The sequence below is a fragment of the Rattus norvegicus genome, chromosome 10 (assembly GCF_021556685.1).
Source record: "Rattus norvegicus strain SHRSP/BbbUtx chromosome 10, alternate assembly SHRSP_T2T, whole genome shotgun sequence".
Classification (NCBI taxonomy): Eukaryota; Metazoa; Chordata; class Mammalia; order Rodentia; family Muridae; genus Rattus; species Rattus norvegicus.
Window position 1 is genome coordinate 25,149,286 of NC_141543.1, and position 27,322 is coordinate 25,176,607.

The 27,322-nt window shown below is 45.5% G+C and overlaps 1 protein-coding gene across 5 annotated transcripts in view; it reads right to left on the minus strand.

Moving 5' to 3' along the window:
* The window catches only part of Dock2 (dedicator of cytokinesis 2), a 418,958-nt gene that overhangs the window by 322,342 nt on the left and 69,294 nt on the right, over positions 1–27,322 (minus strand). For all 5 annotated transcript variants that reach the window (NM_001419946.1, XM_087572859.1, XM_087572857.1 and 2 more), the window contains 13 exon segments: positions 5,460–5,594; positions 6,403–6,503; positions 7,682–7,771; positions 9,460–9,557; positions 9,680–9,863; positions 12,747–12,850; positions 12,965–13,037; positions 16,242–16,340; positions 22,378–22,502; positions 23,821–23,946; positions 24,567–24,643; positions 25,424–25,499; positions 26,899–27,034. In NM_001419946.1, the coding sequence (NP_001406875.1) occupies positions 5,460–5,594; positions 6,403–6,503; positions 7,682–7,771; positions 9,460–9,557; positions 9,680–9,863; positions 12,747–12,850; positions 12,965–13,037; positions 16,242–16,340; positions 22,378–22,502; positions 23,821–23,946; positions 24,567–24,643; positions 25,424–25,499; positions 26,899–27,034 (1,424 nt within the window).

A 27,322-nucleotide genomic window follows, 5' to 3' on the forward strand; every position in this document is an offset into this window, starting at 1 on the left:
GTTTGCCCGCAAGGCAGGCTGGTAAGGGCACCTTCTCAGTTGAGGTCTCCTCAAATGCCTCTTGCTTGTGTTAAGTTGACATGCAATGGGCCACCACACTGTGTGTGTCTGCACGATGCAAAGACAGAAGGGACACTGCTGAAGGAAGAAGGGAAGCAATGGGGTATGGTAGTAAAGGTGTGTACAAGCAAGATTCAATGATACATGTGTGCAAATATCATAATGAACACCATTATAATGAATAGTAAGTAAAAAAATTAAAGGAAAGAAAAAAGATGTTTGAGCAAAGATATGAAAGAGGGTGAGAAAGTCAGCAAGCAAACACATACCTGGAAACAGCTCAGAGAGACTGAGCCAGGACCACACACCCATCAAAGTTCAGTATGGTACATGGGCATAACAGATGAGATCCTAAAAGGAATTTTTGCCATCCCTGCCTGACAGGAAGTGCTTCACAGATGGGAATAACCATACATCCCTACTCTGTGACACCTACAATGTAAGTGTCCCTCTGTCCTCCAGCTCATTAGTGAAGCTTACACAGCAGCCCTGTGTGGCAGGTACCGTGACTGTGAAGTTACACTTGAGGGAACTGAGGGATCTTTCAGATTAAGTAATTTTTTTTCAAGGCCAAAACTACCTGGAAGTGGCAATGGTTGGATCCCCACTCGGGATTCAAACTCAAGCAATGGGGCTCTGAAGACTGTACACGGGGATGGGGCTGGAGAAGGAGATGAGCTTTCGGAAGGCAGCTGTAGATAGGAGAATGGGTTCGCATGGAAGGAAGAAGCAGGAGTGTAAGGTGTATAGGGAGCAAGATATAATGAAAGCACGGGTCACACTGACACAGGAGTCAAAGGGGCCCAACCACTCTTCAGGAAAATTAGTGCGCCTAAGTTAGGGTTCACCCACACTATCCAGCAGCAGACCAAGGCGAGTTCATGGTCTTGGCAAAGTCTCCACATTGTGGTCCTCAAACAAACAAACAAAAACAAAACAGTGATGGTTTGTATATGCTTGGCCCAGGGAGTGGCACTGTTAGGAGGTGTGGCCTTCTTGGAGTAGGTATGGTCTTTAATACCCTTGTTTTAGCTGCCTGGAAGTCAGCATTCTGCTAGCAGCCTTCAGATGAAGAGGTAAAACTTTTAGCTCGGCCTGCACCATGCCTGCCTGGATGCTGCCATGTTCCCAGCTTGATGATAATGGACTGAATCTCTGAACCTCTACGCCAACCCCAAATAAATGTTGTCATTTATAAGACTTGCAAATGGTCATGGTGTCTGTTCACAGCAGTAAAACCCTATCTAAGATACAAACAAACAAAAACAACTTAGACACAAAGTAAAAAGCATTCCAACTCCCAGAAAATAAATGTTTAAAAATGGCATGAACTGGATGCCAAATTTTAAGTGTATGAAGACACCAGAACTACTTTCTCATTTAAATCTGTTCATAGTTTCTGAAACAGGAAGTGTCCTAGTTTGCTTTCTGTTGCTAATAAAACATTGATCGAAAGCAACTTGGAGAGGAAGGGCTCCATTTGCCTTACAAATGTGACAAATTTGTCCACATCACAGGGAAGTCAAAGCAGGAATTCAAGCAGTTACCTGGAGGCAGGCACTGACGTAGAGACCATAAAAGAGTTTTCCATGGTTTGTTCAATTTGCTTTCAATTTGCTACTTGCTTGAGGATGGTGCTGCCCACAGTGGGCTAAGTCCTCCCATCTCAATCATTAATCAAGAAAAATGCCCACCCTCCCCAACAAGATCATGTGCCAATCTGATGGAAGAAATTCTTCAATTGAAGTTCTCTCTTCCCAAGTGACTCCAGATTATGTCAAGTTGACAAAAACTAACCGCATAAGCTAGACTTTCCGTATCTCCTAGTTGTCAGCATGGCCAAATCCTTGCCGCCTCTCCAAGTACCACATGCATGGAATACCACAGGGAACATTTTTTTTTCTGAATAATCTCATTTCCTCATTGAAACACTAGAATATGGGTCTCTGCTTATAGATAAGAAAACTGAAGCTAGGAGACTCTGGGTCCCTTCCTCAAGCACATGCTTCCTGTGACAGAAATGCTCCCTGGGTCTATGTACATAATCATGTGCTCAAGACTGTCATACCCACCGTCTCCTGAGTTCTACCAGCACTTGGATCCGTGAGGAGAAGAATGAATGGGACCAAAGGCTGTTGCAGCTTCAAGCTCTAGGTCTCCTCTCCTTGAGGCCTATCCTCTGCCTAGGCTCTGCAGACTCATTGATCAGTGCCTGGCCAGTGTCCATTATAGAAATGGGGAATGCAACCTATTTCCGAATCCATGTAAAGCCATAGCTCAGAAACCAATAAGGAAATGATGCATAGCTCACAGATCAATACAGTATTTGAGCCTCAGAGTTAGATGCTGAAAGGGACCTTGTCAAGTAGGTCAACAGTTGGAGGACAGTCCTCCCATTGCTTCTGAATGTGTTTCACTTGTGGTTTATCACACCTGAGGAGTCAGTCAGTCTACAAATGTCTGGTGGACATCAGTCATGTGTATGGCCCCTAGGGATCTGTTGGACATATGAGCCATAATATAGGGATTTTTCATATTTGATCGATGACTCCATGTAGCAGGAGCAAGGACCTGTTCTGACAGCTTCCATTATAGCTGTGGCTCAGATTTGTGTGTAGCCAGAGACACCTGCCCCGGACACTGAACTTGGCAGCTGGTGACTCAACGAGAGTACAAGAAACTCGTTTCCTTTGGCTCTTGATAGAAAGGAATCATCTCTACCAATGTAGATGTAGTAAACTAAAACTCCACTTATCAACTACCTCTCTTCTGCCCATATCCAGTCAAATCCTGTGTGTTGATACAGGAGAATCTTCACCCTCTCGAGTGTTCATGAGCAGGACGCACAAAGAAAAATGGCAGGGGAACAAATACTGGAAGCTAGATCAGCAATTATACACACGGGACAGAAGAACAAAGACATATCTGGAAACCACACTGCCAGACACAATGAACCCCCAAAGCAATAATTATGTGACTCCTCTCCAGATGGTTTTAGAAGTCAAAGCACTGACATTCTGCTTCCTAGTTTCCAAGTAATATGTCCCTGCTTGTGGGAAAGCACCACAACCCCTCAGTGCCCTTACAAACTCAGGAGAAACGGACCATTCCTAAAGCCTTTGCAGTAAACAGGACATACAGCAGCCAGCAGCTAGAGTTGTGAGGCTGCAGGTGCTCTGTAGGTCAATGTGCACTTTCATTCAGAGGAAATATTTGAGAGTATTTCTTTGTTGCCATAAAGACATCATCTCTTGTCTGTGTTAGTGATCTCGCATGTGCTTGAAAGGCAAGAGATGCCAGCCCAATGCCCAGGAAACCAGAAGCCACTGGGTACCAAAAATCACCCTGAAGGGTTAGAAGTTCTACAAGATGAGGTGCTTAGAGGCAGAGAAAAAAAGAAAATAAGCAGATTTACTCTGTTCGAGAGCATGGGAGAGATATCTGAAAGTGAAAAGGCAAGAAGGAAATAAAGAGAGACAGAGGGAGAAAGAAAAGAAGATGATACCAAAAGGAAGAAGAGACGGTGAATCAAAGGGTAGGATCTATTCCTGCAGACCAAATGTTCTCTCTCAAAAGAAGAGATGAGAAATCCTGACCCGACCTGTGCATCTGGAACTACAAAGTCCGATTCCTTGCATTCCAAGAAAGTCAACTCTTACAAAGACGGAAATCCACGTCTGGTTCACAAATAATTTGAAAAACAACAACAACAAAACATGTCAAGCAAATTTGCAAGAGTAATCCCCAAGATTTAACTAGCTGGCAAGCTGAAGAATTTGAAACCAATATTTCACTTTTTAAATAAACTAAGGCATCCAGGGTTGGGGTGTCATCCTATTCTTTACCCGAAACGTTCAGCCTTTTAGGGAAATTCCCAAGGAGACACCTTGTTGAGAGTGAAACCTGTGCCACCACGATCAGGTGACAGATGGAGATTTCAGCTGTCTTTGGTAAGGCATCTTTTCCGCCAAAGTCTAGACTGTTAAGTAACTGGCCTTGTCCACAGCACACAAGAGCACAGATACACCATTCACGAAGTCCCACAGTCTTGCCGTCTGATTAAGATCTTAGCACATGACCTAAGACTGTTCTGCACATAAAGTTTTGCTAGAATGACAAGGAAGCAAAAGCAGTTTCAGCTGATAGAATACGAAGTCCCCCCTCCCCCCACACACACATATACCGGGAAAAAAGACTCAGAAATGACCAGCAAAATGAAAGCAGAGACCAGATCCAGACGGGGTGGGTATGTTCTATGACGATACCTGGACACAGCCACACCCGGGCCCCATCTACTCCCTGGGTTTTTCAATATTATGAACTAAAATGAAGCCATGTTTCTCTTTTAAGTCAATGTCAGTTAAGTAGTCTTCATTCATGATAATAAGCGTCTAGAACAGAATAACGCTGCGACCCTTTAATACAGTTCCTCCTGTTAGGGTGACCCCCCTCTCAACTATACAATTATTTTTCTTGCTACTTCACAACTGTAATTTTGCTGTTGCTATGAATCATAACATAAATATCTATGTTTTCCACTGGTCTTAGACAACCCCTGTGAAAGAGATGTTTGGCCCTCCCCACACAAAGGAGTCATGACCCACAGGTTGAAAACTGCTGGTCTAGACACCATAACCCTTGAAGATCAACTAATCCAGTGCACATTTAATCAATACTACCTAACTTCACCATATAGTTAGATAAACATAATACATTTGGATATCTCCATCCTCAGTGGCATTCAGGAACACAGCCAAGCTCTGATCCTCAGCATCAAAGTCCCATAAGGTTCCCTGACACATAATCACGAGTGTCGGCTGTGGTAACCTTCAGAGTAGACAGCAGAGCCTCAGAAACCAGTTCGTCTACCACCACAGCCTACAAGAGCCACACTAATGGCAAATCTCTTGAGCCCCGCTCTTCCCCAGTCAGCCTCTCCAACACTGAACACAGACTTCTAGAAATCTTCCTTAAATAATCTTAACTTAAAGGAAGAATGTTAAAAACAAAATAGTCTCAAATCACATAGGTCACAGTCACTGGTGAAATATCACTGTCCTTCTGTCTTTTCCAAAAGAGCTTAGAGAACCAAATTACTATATATTCCTGACCTCTGGACTAGATTTGAATTTTCAAGGTTTCTTTTTTTAAATCAAAATCTAGCTATATTTTTTTCCTGTCTCTCTTTGTTTTGTCTTGCTTGTAGTACTAGGGATAAAGCCACATAGATGGTCTGCAAGCCCTCTACGACCAAGCCAGATCTCCAATCTTGGTGTAAATGCTTTTGAAAAAAAAAATTCTATTTTCAATAAGAGAAAAAATCTCCTACAGTTAAAAATATTATCGTGTTGTGTTGTATTGATTGCAGCGCTAATCAATCGCTCTCGGACAATACTCACTGTGAGAATAATCTCCTGGACCGGACAATGAACTTGAACACGTATTCCAAAGCCTTGAGAGTTCTGAGGATGGGCTCACACTGCTCGCCCCTACTGGAGGTATCCAAGTAAGTCTTCAGCACCGTCATTAATTTCCTGAACAAGGGATAATATTTTCAAAATACATCTCTTTCTAATCCACGGCATGGTAATTCGTTTGCTCGGGAAATTATAAGGCATTCATCCAAAGGTTAAAGGTGGTGGTGCAGCAAAGCTCACGACTCATTTGCAAGCACAAAAATAACTGCTTTGAAATATATTTATTACAGGGGATGAATAAGTATTTCCTGCCCATGAAAAAGCCAGCCTTAAAGTGTGGAAGGAAAAAATAATCTTTTGATGAGGAAAAAAAAAAAACTAGGCATAATCAGGAATGAGTAAGTACGGTGGTAATAATGTCTTTTTCAAGTTCTTCTATATAGACATGTCACTGTTAGTTATCATGGAGAGCCTCTGCTTAGAAATTTTCCACGGTTATTCATCACCGGTAGGTCAGACTTTGGAATGCTTGGCCCACCTTTCTTCATAAACTGGCTGCCACCAAATTTTCCTGTGGGTTTCCATCTTTGATCCTGGCTGGGTCTACTACATCCAATCAACACTGAGCTTCCGAGCATGCGCACTGGTGCTCACAGGTAACTACTTGATAAACACCAGTTGACTTGCTGAATGATCTATTAAACTACTTGTTTATTTGCCACAGTAAATTATTCACCCAATCTCTGGGGGGTTTTTTGGTTATTTTTAGGATATGTGAATCATCTAATCCTTGCTTGGGTGATTAGAAAAGGGAGAGTTCACACGGACTAGTGTCAATGGGAAATGCTCCAATTCCGCATGCCCCGTGTATCTTACCAGGACAAACACAGGTGTATAGGAAATCCTTGTACACACAGTTACTTACTTGTAGGCCAAGGTAGCACTGAAATGCTGTTGGATGTAAGCCTCCAACACGGTGTTAAAATGCTGGAATTTCCGGTCTGCAATGAGTCCTATTATGTAGATCTGAGGAAGAGTCAGAATTATTGGGGGTGCTCCGGGAGGGTACCCAGAGCCTGCTCACCTGGTATAACTGAACCCTTGTCACAATTCTTTCCCCAGGAGTTAATCCCTCTAATGAACAATTAATCCTTTTCACTAATACATTGTCTCTACCAAAAAAAAAAAAAGGAATAATTCAAAAAGTATGCTTTGAGGTATTAGAAGCTAAAAGGATTTCCTACTCAACTAAGAGAAACCTCAGATTGTCATTCGACTGCCTCCTTTGTTGCAGGACTTCCAGAGTCAATTATATGCTTCTGTGCCTTATGAGTCTCCAGGAGACTCATGCAACATTCAACCCTTCCATCGTTAATTTAATCAAAGGACCTTTAGTCATGAAACAACCTTCTTGTAAGGCTAGCATTCTAGGGGACCTTCCTGAATTGCACCTGAGAAAGCCCATTTATCTCCAAGCATCCTCTTCCAGAATGCAAACATCCATGACACAGGGGTATTGCACGCATCAAGAGTTTGCTGGTCCCAGACAACCCTAACAGTCTTTCTTTCCTCTAAATTATAGTAAACGTAATAAGTAATTCATTGATTGACAGTGATGGGAGGTGAAACCCAGAGCCTCTACATGCTGGTAAGTGTTCTAATACAGGGCTATACTTCCAGCCCCAGATGGTTCCCATAATTCTTTTCACATAGCATGGGGAAAAATGGAATTGCAAACGAGAGATAAGCGCTCGCTCCCCTATGGGGAGTCTGGATGGCAGTCCACTGTGAAAAGTTCACTGGGAAGGGCGAAATGACCCTGGTTAATTATATGGCATCAAGAAGAGATGGTAAGACAGATGGGGTAACATCTGGGCGCTTTATAACCTGGCCTCAGATAGCTCCTGGAAATCCTGGAAAGCCAAGGTAGTCATTTAACACTCCCCAGTCCCGTGCACTGTCAATCAGACATCAAAAATCTGACAACAACACTTAACCCCCCACACCCACCCAGGTCACCCGCCCAGCCTCAGACTCTCAAATGAACCGGAAACACTGAAACAGCTCCTCGGTCTGCTTGTCAAAACTTCTAAAACCTCACAATATTCGTGGGAAGAACCACAGGGCCAACATGTTTCTGTTTTCTCACAGTGAGACAAACATTCAAACCGGATGTTACCAAACGGTTGTCCCCACACTCTTACCAAAGCATCAAAGACGAGGATGTCATACTCGTTACTCTGAGCGTGCTCCATCATGATGTTGAAGAGGGCATCCAGAGTGTCCTGGAGGAACTGGATAAAGAAGGACGGTTGCATTCAGAAAGAGGGCAGACAGCCCACAAATCTCATCCTTGTGTGTCTTTCCAAGAGAACACATCCGCTGAGCCACATTCAAGGGGCTCAGAAAAGCCTCGCGAACAAGCCACAGGACTTGGGATCACATGACCCCATACAGGTGGCACATATACACATATTATGACATTTCCCATGACAAGATCCTGCACCATACAGAAGAGCAAATCACTTCCATGTGCAGCAAGAAGGAGGCTCTTACGAACATGGCATTAAATACAGTAACTCGGACATACAGTTACTCTGTATTCATGAGCTGAAAGAGCAAGGGAAAACATCAACCAAACGCCACCCAATCAATGATCATGGTGCTTAGCATAATGGCCTCTCCCCTGATGGAGGCATATGAGGAACCCTCCACAAACCAACCAAGGTCTGGCACCTTCATTACTGTAAGCTAGACGGGGTGCACATGTATAAGAATTCTTTGAGATGCACTTGGCAGTTCTCCTTACCTATAATACAGGCATATATATATGTATGTATTACCTATAATACAGGCATATATACATAAGTATGTATATATGGTATATATGTATACATATAGGTATATATATATTATGTATATAACATATAGTAATATTGTATGTACATAATAACAAAATTCAGTAACCAAATGTTTTTAAAGAAGAAAATAATAGACAACAAGAAGACAATGCAATCTCATTTTCCCCAGCTTATTTCTCTAGGCTGCCCAAAGACAACAGATCTGGGGGAATTCCCTTGCCATCCTAAATTAGGTAGATTGGTCAATGGTGTATATTTAAGGCATCGATTAGGAAATTCTGCCACTGTTTCTCCAGGTTTGGGCAATTAAATAAAATGTGATTCCCTCTACCCTCCTAAGGATCAGTTAACACAACCCCCATGGTCCCTCAAGACCCAAAGTGACCATACAAAGATGTTCGATCTCTGCTTTCTACCTATTCCAAGCTCTTGATGGAAACACCATCACCGGGACCACTGGGAAACTCATTTCAATCCCTAACGCTGCAGAAGAGAGCTGGTTTAATTAGGCCTGTTGTTCAGATATTACCGTCTCTGCTGCCACTGGCATTTGCAGTGTTTTTTATTTGCTTTACTTAAGATGCAAGCCCCCGGTGTCTTTCTCTTTCTCATCTTTAATATATGCTTCCCAGCAGCACAAACTAAATATTTTTTTGTCTTTCTACCAATATACATATTAAGAGACTAGACTGCTGCTATATTATTCTGCGTGACAGTGTGTAACAGCAAGAATATTAGTTAATGTATATCGAATCTCCTATGTTTTCATATGCTGTAGCTCACCTATTATTATGTGTAAGAGACTGCTGAGTAATTTTTAAATGTTATCACTTCACAGGCTCACAACAATCCCGAGAAATGTGTCTTAGTCATAATATTATGACGTAAAGCATGGGAGTTGAGATCTACACCCAAGTTGCTTTCTTTCCAGGGCCTAACTCAGCCAGTGCTTTGATGCCCAACGTTCAGTGCCTGCCTGGATTTCCCAACGGAGATTCCTCATGGTGGGTTGGGGGTCGCATGTTGTCATCAGCGGACACGTCATCTGACTCCATCAAAATGTTGTGTCACCCATTACAGTTCAGACACGGGTGGATGAATCCAAGCAAAGTCCCACTGACCTTCACTACTTCCTCTCCGTCCACAATCTTCAGCTTCTCTAGATTCTCCTGGAGTAGTTGCGGCCTCATACGCCACTTCAGCAAACCAAGCAAACCCACTAAGAGAAGAATCCAGAGAGAAGCTCGTCATTGCTGACTAAACCCATCCACACCCGCCCGCCCCCAGGTCTCCTGCTCCCGTGCATGAACACCACAGGCCCGACTCTCAAGGCTCCATTACCGTTCTGCGTGAGCTTTGTGGAACACACCAGGATGGAAATGGAGAACACATCCCGGGAGCTGACAGAAAGGCCCCCAACACTGCTGGAGCTCCGGCTCAGAGTGGCTCCCTTGTTTTCCACATGGTATCGATAAGAAGGAAGTGTCAAGTAAGCGCTGGCATCTTCCATTTTCTTGCTGTCTCCCTGAAAACAACACTTTGTTTACTGCTCCAGGGCAAGACCACGTGTACACTGCCACGTAGCACTTGTAATGGTTGAATAATATGCACTGTTATGGGGGGGAGTTATGCAAAGAAATCACCAGAGAAGCAATATGGGGCAGGGTCGTTCTCCCACAAAGCAAGTAGGAATCCAAAATCATATTAATGGAAAGACCGTGGCTCTGTGGACTATGTATTAAGGGGTTGTGAGAGTGTTGAAACTCCCAGACCATAATAGAATCCACCTCAAAATTTTTTCCACCTTAAATTTTTAAGACAAGGGGTTGGGGATTTAGCTCAGCCGTAGAGCGCTTGCCTAGTGAGCGCAAGGCCCTGGGTTCGGTCCAGCTCCGAAAAAAAGAACCAAAAAAATTTTTAAGACAAAAGAAACCACAGATGCCTAACAGTAATATAGGGAAGCCATTCTAAACTAAGGGTTAGTGACAAAGGACATAGGTCTGGACCGTCTCTGTCACTCAAATCCATGTAACCCTGGGTTCACTGTTTGACCTCTCTGGGTCACCTTTCTCATACATAAATGGAGTTGTATGGTTTCCAAGCAGAGAGTAGGCATTCTAGGAAACCATGCCTACTGTGTCCTCCCTCTGCAACAGGAGCTATACCAGGTCCCTATTCTGCCTCAGTTTACCTTTTTTAAGGCTCAAAATCATTTGAAACATAGCCTGCTATCCTCCGTTCGCAGATGAGGAAAATGAGTTACATGAAAAGGAAAATGAGCTGTTGCCACTTTTCTGCCCCCAAGAAGTTCACAGAGTGTTGGGAAAGAAAGACTTTCAAGCCAAGAAAACCTCCTGTGTGATGCAGGAGAAATCAGAAGCTGTAGAAGAGAGGAGCTTGTGAGAAAGGCAAAGAGTCTCAGAGAAAAGTTTCATGACGTGGTTATGGTGGCCATGTTCAACACGTGTGAACCTGAAAGCAGAGAGATCTGAGATGAATCTCTGGCCCTTGCTGATCTCTTAGCTGTGCCCACTCCATGGCTACATGCTTTGCCTCCGGCCGGAGCCTGGTATTTGCATCCTCCTGTTCTGAGAGCGGGAAAGCATGCAGGGAAGATCCCAGAGAACATTCCCCACACCATTTCACGAACAGCCCAAGCCCTTGGAGGTAAAACTCAAAAGTGAGCATGTATATACACTTTAGAGCTTACATGGCCCCTTCATCTCATTAAGATTCTACATCTGTCGCCGTAAATGCTTGCTGCCGCTTGAATGTGACAGTACCAACTGCAAACCTGACAGGATCTAGGATCCCTTAGAAGATAAGCCTCGGGGCGTGACTCTGGGGGAGTTCCAAGTCCTAGTTAATCAGTCAGCTGTGGTGGCATATATCTTTAATCCCAGCTCTTAGGAGGCAGAGGCAGGGAGATGCCTGTGAGTTCCAGGTCAGCCTGATCTACATATGGCATTCCAGGGAGGCCAGTGGGATTCCATAGTGAAGCCCTGTCTCAAAACATAGCAAAATAATAAATAATGGAGTGGATTGATTGAAGTTGGAAAAGCTACCCAAGATGTGACAACGTCTAGGTCTCTGATTAGGGGTGGTTATCTCCTGCTTGCTTACTGGGATGTAATGTGACAGTTGCCTGAAGCTCCTATCTCCATGACCTTCTGACCATGATGGATTTTACTCTGGAATTATAAACCCAAAGAATCCTTCCTCCCTCCCTCTCTCCCTCTGTCACTCCCTTCTTATCTCCCCTCCCTTTTCCCCCTCCCTCCTCTCCTCACACCCTCCCTCCCTTCCTTCAGCATTTGGCCAGGTATTTTGTCACAGCAGTGAGAGAAGAAACCAATCCAGTTTCCAACATCTGTGTGCTGGACAGCTGCTAGCCAGTGCCAAGTTGATATCACAAGAGCTTTTGAAGCTCCTTGGGCCACTGGGGCACTAGCCTTGGAAGGAATGTAGGTAGCTCTCAATGGGATCCCAGTTACTTCTCAAGAAAGGATTGTTATAAAATCCTGAGCTTGGCTATGCCAAATCTGACATCCTGTTTGAGATGCGGTCTCTTTCTCATGCATAATCTCTTGGCAATGGTGTGACACAGCGAATGCAGCCTTCACCAGAGCTTGGTGTGTGCACCACAGGTAACCGACCTCTTTGATTACCGTGTAGCCTGCCTCAGGTGTTTTGTTATAGTATTACACACTATATTGCTTGTGAGAAATGAAACAGAGCTGGAGCTTTAACTCAGTGACAGAGTGCTTTCCTCACATGACACCCTCGGTCCAATCCCTGGGGATGTCCTCTCCCCATCTCCCGTGAAGAAGATGAAAGGGAGGAAAGAGAAATGAAACTGAGAGACCTAGGAACCTGTGAAATGAACAGCAAGATCTAAGGCTCTAGATTGTAAGGGCCACAGTGTAGCATCCTTCAAGCATTTTTACATATTCCTGAAAAGAGTTCAGAGCCCTCTTCCTCCTGTAACAATAGCATTTCCACTATGTCGTTGCATTGCCCACTGTGGGCACTACCATTCCCAGGCAAGTGGTCCTGAGCATAAGCCAAGGAGCCAACCACTAAACTAACATTCTTCTGTGGTTCCTGCCTCCAGATTCCTACTTGACTTCCTGCCCCTCCTTCCATCACTGGTAGTTTGTATCTGGAAGTGAACTAAAGCCTAGGCGAGGCCTTTGCTCAGTGCTGTCCTGTTTGTAAACAAATGTCTCATCGCCTCCTCATAAGGGTACACTGGGGGCTCAAAGAAGAGGAAACAGAGGTCCAGACAGGCACAGATTTTGTCGAAGCTCATGAGTCCTGGTGAGTAGGATGTCAGACTCCCTGCTGTTAGTGACCAATCCATCCTGCTGGCACGGCTTTGCCCCTTGTGGGCCCTATTCCACTGTACCTTAAGAACCACCAACTCGTGGTATCCGTCCTGCAGAGTGGTTCCGTCTTCTTTCATGAGCTTCACATAGGACATAGCAAAGTTCTTTTCTCCTTTATCTTTAGCTGGAAAAGCATCGCAAGGTCAGAAGAAAAAGAAAAATGAAAACTCTGAGAGCCAACCAGCTCTTCCAGCCCTCTCTAATGGCATGGCAGGCATATCTAGAAGGGCATACTCACATTCCAGTGACGACCGGTGACGGAACATGAACCGCAGATGGATCCTCTGCATGTCTTCAATAGGGACAGCCACCTCAGAGGGCAGAAACAACAGCTCAGGGGACAACGAGTTGAATGGACCCCAGCCCCGCCCAACCCCCACCTCAGCGGCTTGACCACTTTAACTTGGACACAGTATGGGCTGATTTACTTCCCACGCATCAAGGCTGATGAGCTGTAAATAAATTACATAAGAACTAGCTATAAGGAGAAAATAAAGTATCGGATGTAATCCATTTGGCAAATTGCATCCCCAGCCAATGAAAAGAGATCCATAAATTATAGCGAGGAAAAATGAGTCTCCCCACATTGCTATGAAAGTCACATAACTATAGCATGTGGTTTGATGCAATGCAAACTGCAGCAAACACATTTCCCTGCATGCCCTGGGAGCCCTGGCAACTGCAGCCAGTTTTGCAAAATTAACAGTGACCACTTGGGACCTTGCTTGATGGCTCTCACATACGCAAACTAATAAAGCACTCCAATCATATATGTATAGATGCGTGTGTGTATAGTATATTTATTTATGCATATATATGCATATATTCCAGTGTGCATATCTAGACTCATCCCCTCTTTGGTTGACACGTAGCTGATGCTTTTACTTTCAAAGCCTACACGAGGATAACCACCCACCGGTGACCTCAGCATCCTCCTCCAACACAAACACCTCCAGTCCACCAGCATCTTTAACTGAAGTGCTTTCAGCCTGGCTCTTGAACACACTGCTTCCTAAGTCTCATGGGCAGTTCAGGATGACAAAGACGAGCTAAGCTATCTGCAAGAATCATACCTGCACCGTGTGGGCAGCTATTCAGTGACAAGCAGAGGTGTTTCAAAGAATAAAATTTGAGACCGAGGGTCCACCATTCTGCCTGTGTTTCAGATTGAGCAAAAGAGCCGAGAGACCCACAGGCATCTGTAGCCTCTTTTGTGCTCTCCCTAAAGATTGAGGGTTACCAAGAGCCACAAACATTCAGAGCACTGGCCCAGCTGACGTATGGTAGTCCCAGCACCCAAGGAGCTCACGGTCCACACAGGTGACAATAACAGTTACGTGGTGATGGCTAGCATAGAAGGAGTCTAGCCAGGCTGCGAGAAAGCTCACAGAGCACGAAAACCTACCCAGTCCTTTTTCAGAGACTGTGTGCAAAGAGGCCTACTGTAGAAAACAAGAAGATAAGCACCAAAGCGAGGACCGTGGTGTGAATACCATTCACCAAATAGAAGCCCTGCGTCTGTCTTGAGTCTGTAGTCAGAGCATAGGCCGAGGAAAGAGTCCGCTAATATTTTAGCAAAGGCAGTGCAAGCTTCGCTCATGCTCCACTGTTCAGTGAGCTGTCACCTATGTCTGTTGCAGCAGAGATATTCGTCGGCTTATTATAATGACCTGGCAATTTACATATACGGCCGCTTCTATCTGAAGCATTTTACCAAAGTCATCTTTGCCCTGGATAGACTCACATTTTCCTGGAAGCTTTGTCACTCTTCCCTATTGAATAAAACAACACAGGTTGCTAAGCACCGTTCGCAAGAAAACTATGGGATGACTCCACTCTGACTAAGTGGACAAGATAACTGGTGACTAGCTCATTGGCCACGGTGCATATGTTACCAGACACGAGCTAAGTTACTGTCTCAGAGCCCGTGCAGGTGCTTCAGAGGGCAGCATCCTCTCAGGAATGATGGCTTCTGTAACTCAGAGCCAAATAAAGATGGTCCCATCATTCTGTATCCCTCCAATAAATGGGGTCCAGAACTGACAAGGTCATCCCACGGAGGAAAACATGATATGTTCATACATATTGTTCAAAAGCTCACACGTCTGTCAAAGTTCATACCTGATAAATTAGGACAAGGAATTGCTAAGGTATGTTCAACAGAATGCTATACCCAGCGTATGGGTCTATGAGGAAAAGAAGCCCCGCTGGCCAGTGGAGCTTAGGAAATACACTGCTCTCCACTTTCTGCACTGCCACAGAGCACATCCACATGAGAACCTGGAGTGAAGAATCTGCCTTTTGAAGCCTATATTTGGCTCAAATTTCTCAGCATCCATTTAATTCCCTCCATTTAATCGGGGAATATTTTTTAACGGAATGTCATTTAGTAGATTCAGAATATTGCGGGCCTGGGACACTTATATGAGGAAGACTTTGAAGGGCATAGTCCTACACATTTGAAATGACTACATGCTTCTCCTCCCCCACCACTAAATCAATATCCTGTTATCACCAACTTGACTGCAACCTATAGTCATGAAGCCTACAATCACCTGGAAAGGGGAACCTCAATTGAAGAACTATCTAGATCAGATTAGCCTGTGGCCATGTCTGTGAGCGATCATCCTAATTGATGACAGATGTGGGAGGGCTCAGCCTACTGTGGGCACTACCACTCCTGGACAAATCCTGAGCTATAAGAAAGCTAACTGGCCATATGCCAAGGAGCCAACCAGTGATAGCATTTGTCCATGGTTCCTGCTTCCAGATTCCTGCTTGACTTCCTGTCCCTACTTCCATCACCGATAGCTCGTGATCTAGAAGTGTGAATGAAATAAAGTCTTTCCCCTTTAATTCCCTTTGGTCTTAGTGTTTATTGTAGCAACAGAGAGCCAACTAGAACAATGGGGCAGGCATGAGGATGCCCGGAACAGTGAATTAAACTGTCATATAGAAGGGGGGAATGTTTGACACTTGAAGAAAAGCCACATCCAGTTTGGATTCCATAGAACTGCTTCTCATCGTCTGAGGCAAACAAGGATGAGAAATATAAGCTGAGCGCATACTCCTCTATGAAATCATCTACTTGCATTAAATGCTTTCTTCTTCCCAGTTATTGTTATTCCCATTCTACAGAGGAGGAGCCAGGGCAGAGTGGTTAAATGGCTTGCCCAGGATCAAACATCAGATGAGGGGACGGTAGAGCTGGGCCTCAAGGAACTTGCTCTATGTTTAAGACCTAACTCTGAAGAGGGAGTATTAATAGCCCCGCCCACCTCCAGTCTCTCAGCTAACAGAGAGGAGCATGAACCCTGAGCTTCCCTCAGGTTGCAGCCCTAGCTCTGACCCACAATAGCAATGGGATTGAGAGCAAGCGACTCACTTGCTCTGTGTCTACTTCGACACAGGACGGTTGGAAGCAATAAGTGAACCACTTAAATAAAACACTCAACACCGTGCCTGGCTTGCCATGAACCATTCGCTGCCATTCTTACTGTTAATATCATTATTACCTTGACTGTTTCCATCCAGCGTGGCTGTTTGACTTGGTAGTACACAACTGAGTGATACTCGTTCATGGCCTTGTCCCCGGCTCCCACACAAATTGCATTCTGACCAAGACAAAATGGAGAGAAAAACTATAATGTTGCCATTATCTGAGGTAGGCAGTTTTGGCCCTAAGGCCAAGGTTAATGTTAGGGTCAAAGAATAGCTTCTCCTTCCCTAACCCTCCCTGCCAGGCTCTTATCCCAACAGCCCTCTCTCTACATCGTGGATTTCTACCCTGCCATTGCCAGCCCAGAAGTGACAGCTGCTTAATTGCAGCTTCATTACTTCTCTTCTGAAAAGCACTGGGGCCCGCCAGGCACTCACGTGGCTGCCTTCCTGTAAATGGTAACCAGCCTTGGAGTTACTGCATGCTGCCCGTCTTACTAATCCTACTTCTACCCAAAATCGGATGTCCATAACATGTTCAAACAGGAACCCCTTTCTGATGGACTCCAAAAAAGTAATGCACCACAGCGGGTGGATGCCTGCTGGGCGCTGGAAGATGGCAACAGCTTCAGAAAGACTCCTGGATACCGGATCTGGGGAACGACTCTGGGGTGAGAAGCTGAGGTTTTCAATGATTCAGTAAAGCACTGGAGAAGCACTCTCCAGGGCCGCGCCTAGACTAGACGCTAGAGCAGAGGTTTTCGACCCGTGGGTCATGACCACTTTGGGGATTGTCAAAAACCCTTTCACACAGATTGCATATCAGATAACCCTGCATACCACTTATTTACATCACGATTCATAACAGCAGCAAAATTACAGTTATAAAATAGCAACAAAAATAATTTTATGGTTGGCAGGTCACCCCGGAACAATATTAAAGGGTCAGGGAGTTGGTAAGGTTGAGAACCACTGCCCCAGAGGAAAGGACATAATGTCAACTTTGTGGGGGGAAAAGCTCAGAAGAGTTCAGCAGTCATTTCTGACAATGGGATATGATGACAGGCAGACAGACAGACCGACCGACAGACAGACAGATCACTGTGTGCTACTTAAGTGTAGCTGAGGAATGGGAAAAGTTTCCTTAGAGATGAAGACAGTTAAGCATATTGAAGGAGGGTCTAGACTGGCATTGAGCAGAAACGTGAGAGGGGTATTCTCAGCAAAGAGAACACAGAATATGCACCTCAGTAGAGGATATGTGTGTATACGCACACACTTACACACAGGCACATGCACACACACACACGCACACGCACACACACACACACACACACACACACACACACACACACACACACACACGTACACTACCCTTGGCTCCACATTCTCAGGGATTACTTGCCAATCCCTGGCTCTCCTCCTCCATTCTTTGCGTCCATTAAATCAGTTTGGGCGTCAGCATATTATCTAAGCTATAGTCACCCAGAAGGGGCCTCAGTGTGGTTTTCATGCCACTTTTTTTTTCCATCTTCAACCTCAAATCTCCAGCCTTTTCGAAAGGCTTTGATGGTTAGTTTTGGATGGCTACCTCTGAAACTGTCTGTTGAGTGCCTACAGGGAATTTTCTGGTGAGTGAGGGCAGACCTCTCACCACGTTCTATAGATGCTCCAATGAACCCACGGCCAGACTGAGTCACCAAAGCTGGCCACAGGCTGGTATTCCGTGGCTCCTGTTGAACACTACACTGTGGGAAAGAGGACCTTCCGCTAACACTGAAAATCTCCTGTTTGTCCAGGTACAGGCAAGAAATGAGCTCAGCTTCTGTGGGGTTTGAATGAGAATGTCCCCCATAGGCTCATATATTTGAATGCTTGTTCTGCAGTGGTGGAACTGTTTAAGAAGAATTAGGAGGTGTGGCCTTGTTGGAGGAGGTTCGGCCTTGTTTTTGAGGTGTGTCACTGGTGGTTGGCAGTGAGGTTTTAAAAGCCCATACCAGGCCCAGTCTCCTTCTCTCTCCCTCTCCTTCTCTCTCCCTCTTCCCCTTCCCCCTCCCACTACCCCCCCCTTTCCCCCACATGCTGCTTGTGGATCAGTTATCAGCCCTTAAACTTTCAGCCTGTTGCCATGTTCCTACCATGATGGTCATGGACTCTAACCCTCTGGAACCATAAGCAAGCCCACAATGAAATGCTTTCTTCTGCAAGTTGCCTTGGTCATGGTGTCTTTCTCCACAGCAATAGGGCAGTAACTAAGACAGCTTCTGTGCTGAATGATGGTACCTCTGACAGAATTTCATTTAGAAAACAAAACACAACAAAACAGGACATAGAAACCGGCCAAAATACCCCTTTCTATAGACCAGACAGCCATGAGCTGGAAATGAAGGAAGATGCTGTCCGTTACAGGATGAAGCCTCACAGAGCTTCTGTAAGCATTAAACTGAATCATGCTTCCCAAAGATTTCCACCCCTGAGAAAGAGCTTCCTGTCTACCCTGATGCTGAGTCCTTTCCATACACCAATCAACTCAATTCAAATCTCATCACCACCTCTGATGACCTCTTCTCTTCTGGCCATTCCACAGCTGGGTAAACTGAGGCTCTGGGTGGCACAGCACCCAAGACCCACTAGTCCCTTGGGCAGTGTCCCTTCTTTCATAGTTGGCACACCTCCCAGCCTAGAAATATGGATGGTGGTGACATTTATGGGCTCGTGGTCTCTGTAGCGTCAATGATGTTCACATAGCCTATAAAAATCTAAAAATAAGTATGTTTCTCTGGTGAGATAGAAACTGCCTCATAGACGACAACTGGATATCACAAAACGATCTTGATCACCAATCTTTATGTCCTAATGCCAGAGAAAAAGTTCTCACTGCTATTCTGAGAATGATGAAAACTTTCCACACCTCAAACGCCTTACTTCAGAGACCAACATGAATATTGAAAGAGCCAGGAGAGCATCCTAGGGAGAACTCACAAGGCCTACCCCTTCAAGGACGCTGCTCTGAAGGATGGTCCTAAACCCATGCACATACTAGCAGCATCAAAAATATAAGGCGTACATGAAATTTGGGGGATGAAGTAAGGAGGGGCGTCTAGGGGGAATGGGGTTACATTTATTCAATTTATTTCATGTTTGAAAATCTCAATGAATAAATTTTTAAGTATTTTTAAATAAAGAAAACACTCTGACCAGGCAGCGGGCCCATTTTTAAGGACAATACATAAGTGCACGTGTCTCAGCAAGGTTTTTATTCTTCACGCTGCCTGTTCCCGTGGCCCTCAGCTAATAAGAGCCTCCAGCCAGTGTCAACGACTTCAGTTGAAAATCTGGATAGGCATCAGGAAGCCTGGAGGCTTCGATGTAGACTCGACCTTGAAAAGAGGTCTCACTGGGAGAACCCAGGGTCCTCACTCACACATGCCAGATGACTTTGTAGGAATCATGTGTGGGTTGGGCCATATCATACCATACCACAGATGCGAATGACGCTGAGAGAGAATGTATTCTACACCCAGAAGGCTCCACGATGAGAAAATACCAGTTAACACCTACAAGTGGAATCTGACCTGAGGCTCACTAATGCCTTTCTGGTGACAACAGCCAAAGTAATGGACACCTATTACGTTGATTACCCCATCTGATATTCACAGGAGTAAGGTGCCATCACTGGCCCCATGCGGGGCCCACTTCAAACTCTTGGGTGCACAGAGAATGAAGAATCAGTCTAAGGCCCTTTTGCTAATGCAGGATGAGGTGGGCTTTGAACCTGGCTGCCTGGTCCCACAAGTCATGGTCTTAATCATGTTATCACACTGCCTCTTGCCTCTACCTGCTTGGCCTGGAATCATCTCTGGTAACTAGCTTCAGGATGGGTTGCTTATTTGACGCCCCCCCTCAATTCCCTCCTAGAGCTTCTCTTAGCCATGATAAGCCATCTCCACCTACGGCTCTCCTGTTGCCCTGTATCGAGTAACATTTATTGTATCTATTCTTGTGTAGGAAGAGACTATACTATGTGGTTTTTTTTTTTTAAATAAAAAGTCGTGATCTGAGATCACAAGAAGAATAGGAAGGATACTGGGCATTTGGACTCTGAATTTGCCCATCTAAGCAAGGTCCTTGAGAGCACACATGGGCCTGGGGTAAGGTTAACATACTGCTTTACTGGATCTGTTCTACCAAAGATGGCTGGAGATAGATAACCATTTTTTTTTTGGTTCTTTTTTTCGGAGCTGGGGACCGAACCCAGGGCCTTGTGCTTCCTAGGTAAGCGCTCTACCACTGAGCTAAATCCCCAGCCCCTAGATAACCATTTTTATAGGGCCTGTTCCCACAGAAACCCACCATACAGCTCAGGGATATTAGAATGTTCTGCATGAGACTTAATTAGGCAGTAGTATTCATGTCTGCAAATAGGGAAAGAAAAGCCTCCCACAGGCTTCCTCAAGCAATGTTCAATAGTCAGTCAACTGAACTCCCCCACAGCGTCACTAATGTATGAAACTGAGAATTATCAGTGTGCCACATGGTTATTCTTCCTCCTCCTGCTTGTCTGCAGTACGGGTGTCCGTCACCCAATGGCGATGGCAGACAGAAGAATGGATCAGACCCAAGGCAAGATGTCAGGTTGCCTGTTAACTGTCCCTTCTAATTTGTCCTTTGCCATTGTGGAAGGCAAGTGATACCAATATCTTTTTTTTTTCCAGAGCTGGGGACCGAACCCAGGGCCTTGTGCTTGCTAGGCAAGCACTCTACCACTGAGCTAAATCCCCAACCGTGATACCAATATCTTAATGATGAGGTTTAAAAGATCTCTGACAGGTAACTGGACAAGAACCACTTCAACTCGAGGATCCACACGTTCCCCAGAATGAAAGTTCTCCTTTCAGAAAGGAGCCTCCCGTCTTCCTGTGTGTTCTCTCCAGCCCAGTGTGTCTCACTCGTTTTATTTTTTATTTTTTTTTTCAGAAAAGTATTAGCACCCAGCAAAAGAGGGATGATGCTAGGGTTTTCCTCATCAGAAATTAATTAACCACAGTGGTTTTAAGAACAAAAAGACAGTTGTAAAAACCTTCTTTACATTTAAAGCCGATACTGAGTCTTCCCAGGGTTTTGTTGAAGCTGCTAGCAGCCTCCATTTGAAACTGGAGATATGTTGGAGAACCTTCTCAAGGTATAGGCACTGTAGTGAGGACTCAACCCCCATCTCTGCCACTGTGAACTGCAGGACCCAAGACCTGTTTTTCTTCACAGGAGTTTCTATTCTCCTTCTGTGAACTTCAGGTGATAATGAACACTGCGCCACTACCCAGCTTGACTCGGGGACTATTATCCTCAGGGTGCTTGCCACTCTTAGGCAGAAGGTGATTCATAGCAGCAGGCCTGAGCTCCAGGCCCTAGGGCTAGGGCTGGTGGCTCGCCCATCTAACCCTCCCCCTTACTTTGCTATCTGACTCCCGATAGGTGGCCTAGGAGGGATGTTTGCCCACGCTGCAACTTCTGCTGAGAGCAGATCTCATTTCCAGCTAAATATTCAGAGAGGAAGAATTCAGAAGCAAAACCCTCCCACACACTGGACACAAGTGCTGACAACCTTAAAGGAAACATAAGCAAATAGATATAAACACACATGACAAAGATTGTACAGGACATATGCTGTGTAAATAGAACCATGTGCTTTGCCTTCCTGAATGCGTGCTGCTAACCCTCCGGAGACCAATTTGCGAATAAGGCTTTCCACCCAAATTTCTGGCTGAGCGCTCGGGAGTTGGATTTAGTGCTGAGAATGTCTGCTTTGAAGACATTCTGAGCCTCCACACCAGCCCAGGGCTCTGTATTGATCTTTACCATGGATTTTGCCTGAATTAAACTAGCTTGGGCTTCAATGAAAACAACATTTAAACTGCAAAAAAAGATAACCTATCAACAAGCGTGTTCACGCGCGTACGTGTACACACACACACACACACACACACACACACACACACACACATATCAGGGAAGTATACATTGAAGAATACTTAGGTAAAAAGACTAATTAACTTAGGCTCTAATTAGACCCCAGAACAAGGTGTTAAGCAAACTACACAGTGTGGATCATGTGTCTCAATGTCTTCCCCAAAGCTCTGATCCTGTAGAGAGCAGATAATTAGGATCAGTCCCTCAGCCCCGGGTCCTGTCACTCAGCGCTCCGGAGTCCCTTACAGGTAAGACATTGCCATCCTCTGTGCACACACACATAATCACTTCCACGTTCCGCTGCGTGGTCTTGGTGTACTTGTCAAAGTCACCTTGTAAGAGAGTGATGTAGATGTCGTTCCTGACATCCCCTAGGATGAAGAGGAGATCAGAGTTAGAGTCGGACACTCACCAGAGGTGGAGGGGATGGGAAGGAGCCGGAAGGACCATTAATAAAATGAAAACCTGAGCAGTTTAGAAAGGGCATTTTTTTTAACCTGACCAGAGGGATGGAGACGTAAGTAGCAAGGGTCGGCATGCTGGAAAAATCAGCAGCAGAAAACGAGGTGGGGTAGTCCGATCTGGCCATGTTTTCTCTGTTAAAACCATTTACTTTCCGTCCTCTAGCGACACCTTCTGGGACGGTGAAGGAAAGCACCAAGGGAAATGATCTTGGCCCTCAGCCACAGATAGGCCTTTTGTTGCACAAAAGTAAGGTTGAGAGATTTCCCATGGATCCTAGAGCCTAAGGATGAAGGGCAGGGAGCACAGGGCTTCCAGGAAAGGAGTTTCCAGGTAGGCATTGAGATCTCAAGTAAAGCAGGTATCATTAAATCACAGCACAGGCCCCACCCTGGACCAGCACCATTCAGCTACAGAAAAGGATGAGCTAGAGGGAAGGATGAGAGCTGAAACCCAAGGCTCAGGTTGGAGTCCAAAGGGACACTTCCAAAGAGTGCCATTACACAGTCTCCTTTTGGACAAGCCTCTGTGCAGTCTCGAATGTATTAATAGGAGTGGTTAGTTAATAGGGGAGGCACAGAAAGACTTGAGGGGACTCCTGAACACCTTCTATGGCTTTTGGACAAGTTACTGTAAACATGGGTCCTTCTGATTATAAAACGGACTCTAAAAACCCGACAGTGGCTGGAAAGTGGGCTGGAGAGGTGGCTCAGTGGTTAGGAGCACTGGCTGCTCTTCCAGAGGTCCTGAGTTCAATTCCCAGCAACCACATGGTGGCTCACGACCATCTGTAATGGGATCCGATGCCTTCTTCTGGTGTGTCTGAAGACAGTGACAGCGTATTCACATATGTAAAATAAATAAATAGATCTTTTTTTTAAAAAAATGTACTCTTAAACTCGAGAGTGACAATACCCAGCCCCCAAGTAGAATGGGATTGCAGTATGTATAGTAAAACAAAAATGCCGCCCATGACTGGCAAAGCGAGTTGCAGAGCTTCACAAAAAGCTTATTAAAGTAGCTCGTGTCTGTACAGTATGATTGGGAGGAAGGGGAATATATACATATAGTCATGTCTGTGCTTACACTCGGAACGCATGAAAGTTTCTGTATAGGAAAACGTTGTTTGCAGTGGTTTTGTTTGGGCAAAGAAATAAAGGGAGTTGACTCCTCAGCCCTGCTCGGGGCCCTGCCCTTGAGGAAGGTCACACTGCAGCCGTGTCTCACCTGGCATAATGATCTCTGGGAAGCCCAGCTTCCGGGCTACCACGGTGGTCCTGTCCACTAAGTGTGGGTAGTCCTTGCGGATCTGAATGATGTCACCCACCAGCATCTTCATGGTCACCCAAAGGCCTGGAAGGGAACACACGAACACTCAACTTCTCTCTCTCTTTCTCTCTCTCTCTCTCTCTCTCTCTCTCTCTCTCTCTCTCTCTCTCTCTTTCCCTCCTTCCTCTCTCCCTCTCCCCTTCCCCCTCCCCTCCCCCTCCCCCTCTCCTCCCTTCCCCCTCTCCCTCTCCCTCTCCTCTTCCTCTCCCAATAAAATAGCAGGTACATTCACAGATGCAACAGGCCAGCCCCAGGGGCCCTGGGCAAACATTCAGTTATAGCTGGATCAGCCCCTGACAGTTATTACCACTTCTGCACCCAGGTCTTCTAAAGCAGAAAAGATTCCAGCTACAGTCTCAGGGGACTTGGGGAAGGATGAAATCATGTGTAACTTAAAGGGCCTGGCACATAGGAGAGAGCAACTCCTCCCTGCTATTCAGGCAGGAAACACCCATCCTATGCTTTAGTGGGTGGTCTATAGTGCTCTAGCCCACAGGTTCTCAGGCTTCCCACTGTACTGTCTAGGTTCAGGACTTGGATCCGTTTACTGATGTAGCAGCATTTCCTGGGCTACAGCAAGTTCATCGTACATGAACTCCAGCAAGTTCTTTGTACATGGACTCTGTATGATGGGGACTCCATACCTTGCCCTCCACTGTCGCCCTTGGATGCTATGACTTTGCCCAGAAGGCTGTGAAGGAAATCATTCTCAGCTGAGACCCTAGGAAGGAAAAGAAAACACAGATGAATGTTCCTGTGATGCCGGATGGGGTCTCCATCCTGTGTCCTATGTTTCCATAAGGAAGCTCTCCAGCACCGCTTAGGTACAAAGTCAGCCTGCCTTTGTCAGCTCAGAGAAAGCAGCGCCCTCTTCCCAAACAGCGTGGCTCTGCAGTTTGAAGCAACCATTGACTGCCACAGTAGTAGGCATTCACATGACAGGAAAGATCTCCACGGCTTTGACATGAATGTCTTCTCCGAAAGGTAGCAAGGACTTCAGTAGCTCCCGTAAGACCTAATTACTCACCTTGTCTAGAGTCACTGGCCCCATTACCTGGAGATCTCTGTGACGCTTAGTCTTGACACTGCTCTCAACATGGAGTCATTTTCAAGCAAGGAAATTATAATTGCCTCCTTGTTTGCCCCTGCTTCTCATGTCACAGATATATATGTGTCTTCCACGAAGTTGGCTCCCAATCGCCCTGCTCCTTCACACTCTGAGGCCCCTGCTACACTTGTAATTAATGCCTTAAGCTTTGGTTGGTTATCTCCTTAATTACCCGTTGAAAGTATAAGCAGGCTGGTGTTGACCTTGTCCATCACTTCACCCCTGTGCCTGGCACCCTTCCTCGGGGCTGCATTAAAGGTCTCTGGATCAGTAACATGTCAGGAAGCCCTTTTGGGAGGACTGCCTACCTCCTTACTGAGGTCAGGAACAAGTTCACCCAGGGCAGCAGTAAGAGTAGGGCGGGGAGCCGGGCGCCACGCAGGAGTCACTTACGGGTGAAAGGGAATAAAATGTTGCTTCTCTTCATCACTCTCTGCCTTGCCCTTGATGATATCGGTGATGTCCATTACTAGAAAGATAAAGCAAGTGAATGAATAGTTAGTTAAGCCAGGCAGGGGTGGTGAGAAGGGTGGATTATAAAACAGGAGGGAAGAGGAGAGACATAGGAGCAGGGCTGGGGTATAGCGGAGGGCAGAGGAAAAGGTTGCAAGTTGAGCAGCAAGGTTCTTGTTAGATGTGTGAATCTCTTCAGTACCCACAAAACCTAGGGGCAGGAAATCCACAGGACCTAAGCATCCAATGAAACAACCTTTTCCCACGACCATGCACATGGCACAAAACAGAACTGTTGGATCCTTGAGCCTTGCCAACTGACTTCATAGGCAATATGCAAGCGCGCCAGGAATGACGGGAAGGCAGGGGACTTATAATGGCAGAAGGAAGTCTCTCAAGATATCAAAATGGATGAGATGCAGGGATTTAAAAGAGTTCATGACCTGAAACTTACATTGTATCAGCTTTGAAAGCTTTGCTTTATGAGTTACTCACTAGCTATGGGTCTGTGTGTGACTGAATTCGTGTGTGGGAATGGGTGCAGAGGTCTGTAGGCATCTGATGCCCTGGAGCTGGAACTATAGGTGATTATGAACTGTCAGATGTAGGTGCTGGGAACTGAACTCTGGTCCTCTGGAAGAGCAGCAAGCACTCTTAACCACTGAGCCATACCTCCAGCCCCACACACACACCCCCGCCCGATTTATATTTTAATAATAAGGAAAAAAAAGTGTTGTATCCAATTGCAATGTCGCGGGTTTTTAAATCATCTTTTGAGAGAAAAAAATGTACTTTAGTAGAAATAAAGTGTGTTAATTAAAAAAGAAAATATACTAGGTAAATAATAGCTCCTTCCACTAATAGCCAAATAGATGGCACATAAACCATAAAAGTAGGGCAGGGACGATGAGGCTCTGGGTGCACGCACAGCCAGCACCGGAGGAGAGGTGGAACTGCGTGGCTCCGGGTGGCACAGAAGGACCCTGCGGTGCCCCGACTCTCCAAATGCCTGTTCTCATCTGGAATTCAGACGGATGGCATGACTCACTCTGTGTAACTGCATTTCCTATTCTGGATATTATTTTTTTTCCAAAATGATTTGCTCCCCGTAATTAGATCTGGAGCGTATTGCCCTTCGTTTTCCACAGGCAGCGGGGAGCTGAGGCGCCAATTGCTCAGCCCGTGCGGCGTTCCTGGGCGCTCTACGCGAGACCTTAGGACCACATTATTCACCGAGCGTCTCATAAATCTGAACTTAGTCACCAATGACTTCGGTTAGCCGCCACCAAATGTCGTTAAAAAGGGCTGCTGGGCCCAGATTTTGCAGGGGGCGGAGGTGCGGAAATAATCTTTAAAATCCAGCCATATAAAACACGCGCTCTAATACAACATAACCGCAGAACATCAGACATCACCTGCCACCCCAAAGGGTCTCCTCAGCCCCTGGGTGCACTTCTTGACATTTATGTCCTTAAGATCCATCTTCCCGATTCGGACTATTTGACAGATCAAGAAAATCTTATCCCTGTTGAGGTCTTTGTTTCCAAGATCCTGTAAGGGCAGGGAGGAAAACAGTTATGATCGTGCTTTTAATAAAAAACAAATAGAATAGGGACAGAGCAACTGCCATTTCTAAGGATGGTGATTATCATTTTAATGTCACCATAGATCTTAGGAAAGGAAGAAAATGACATCACCACACCCTTTGGACAGATACGGAAGGCAAGATCCTGAGTGGCAGGACTCCAGAGCTTCCTTGCTGCATCATCTGATCCCTGACGGTTTGTCCAAGTACTGTTAAAATGATGTTATTTTTACATCCCTACTTCCCCTATAGGA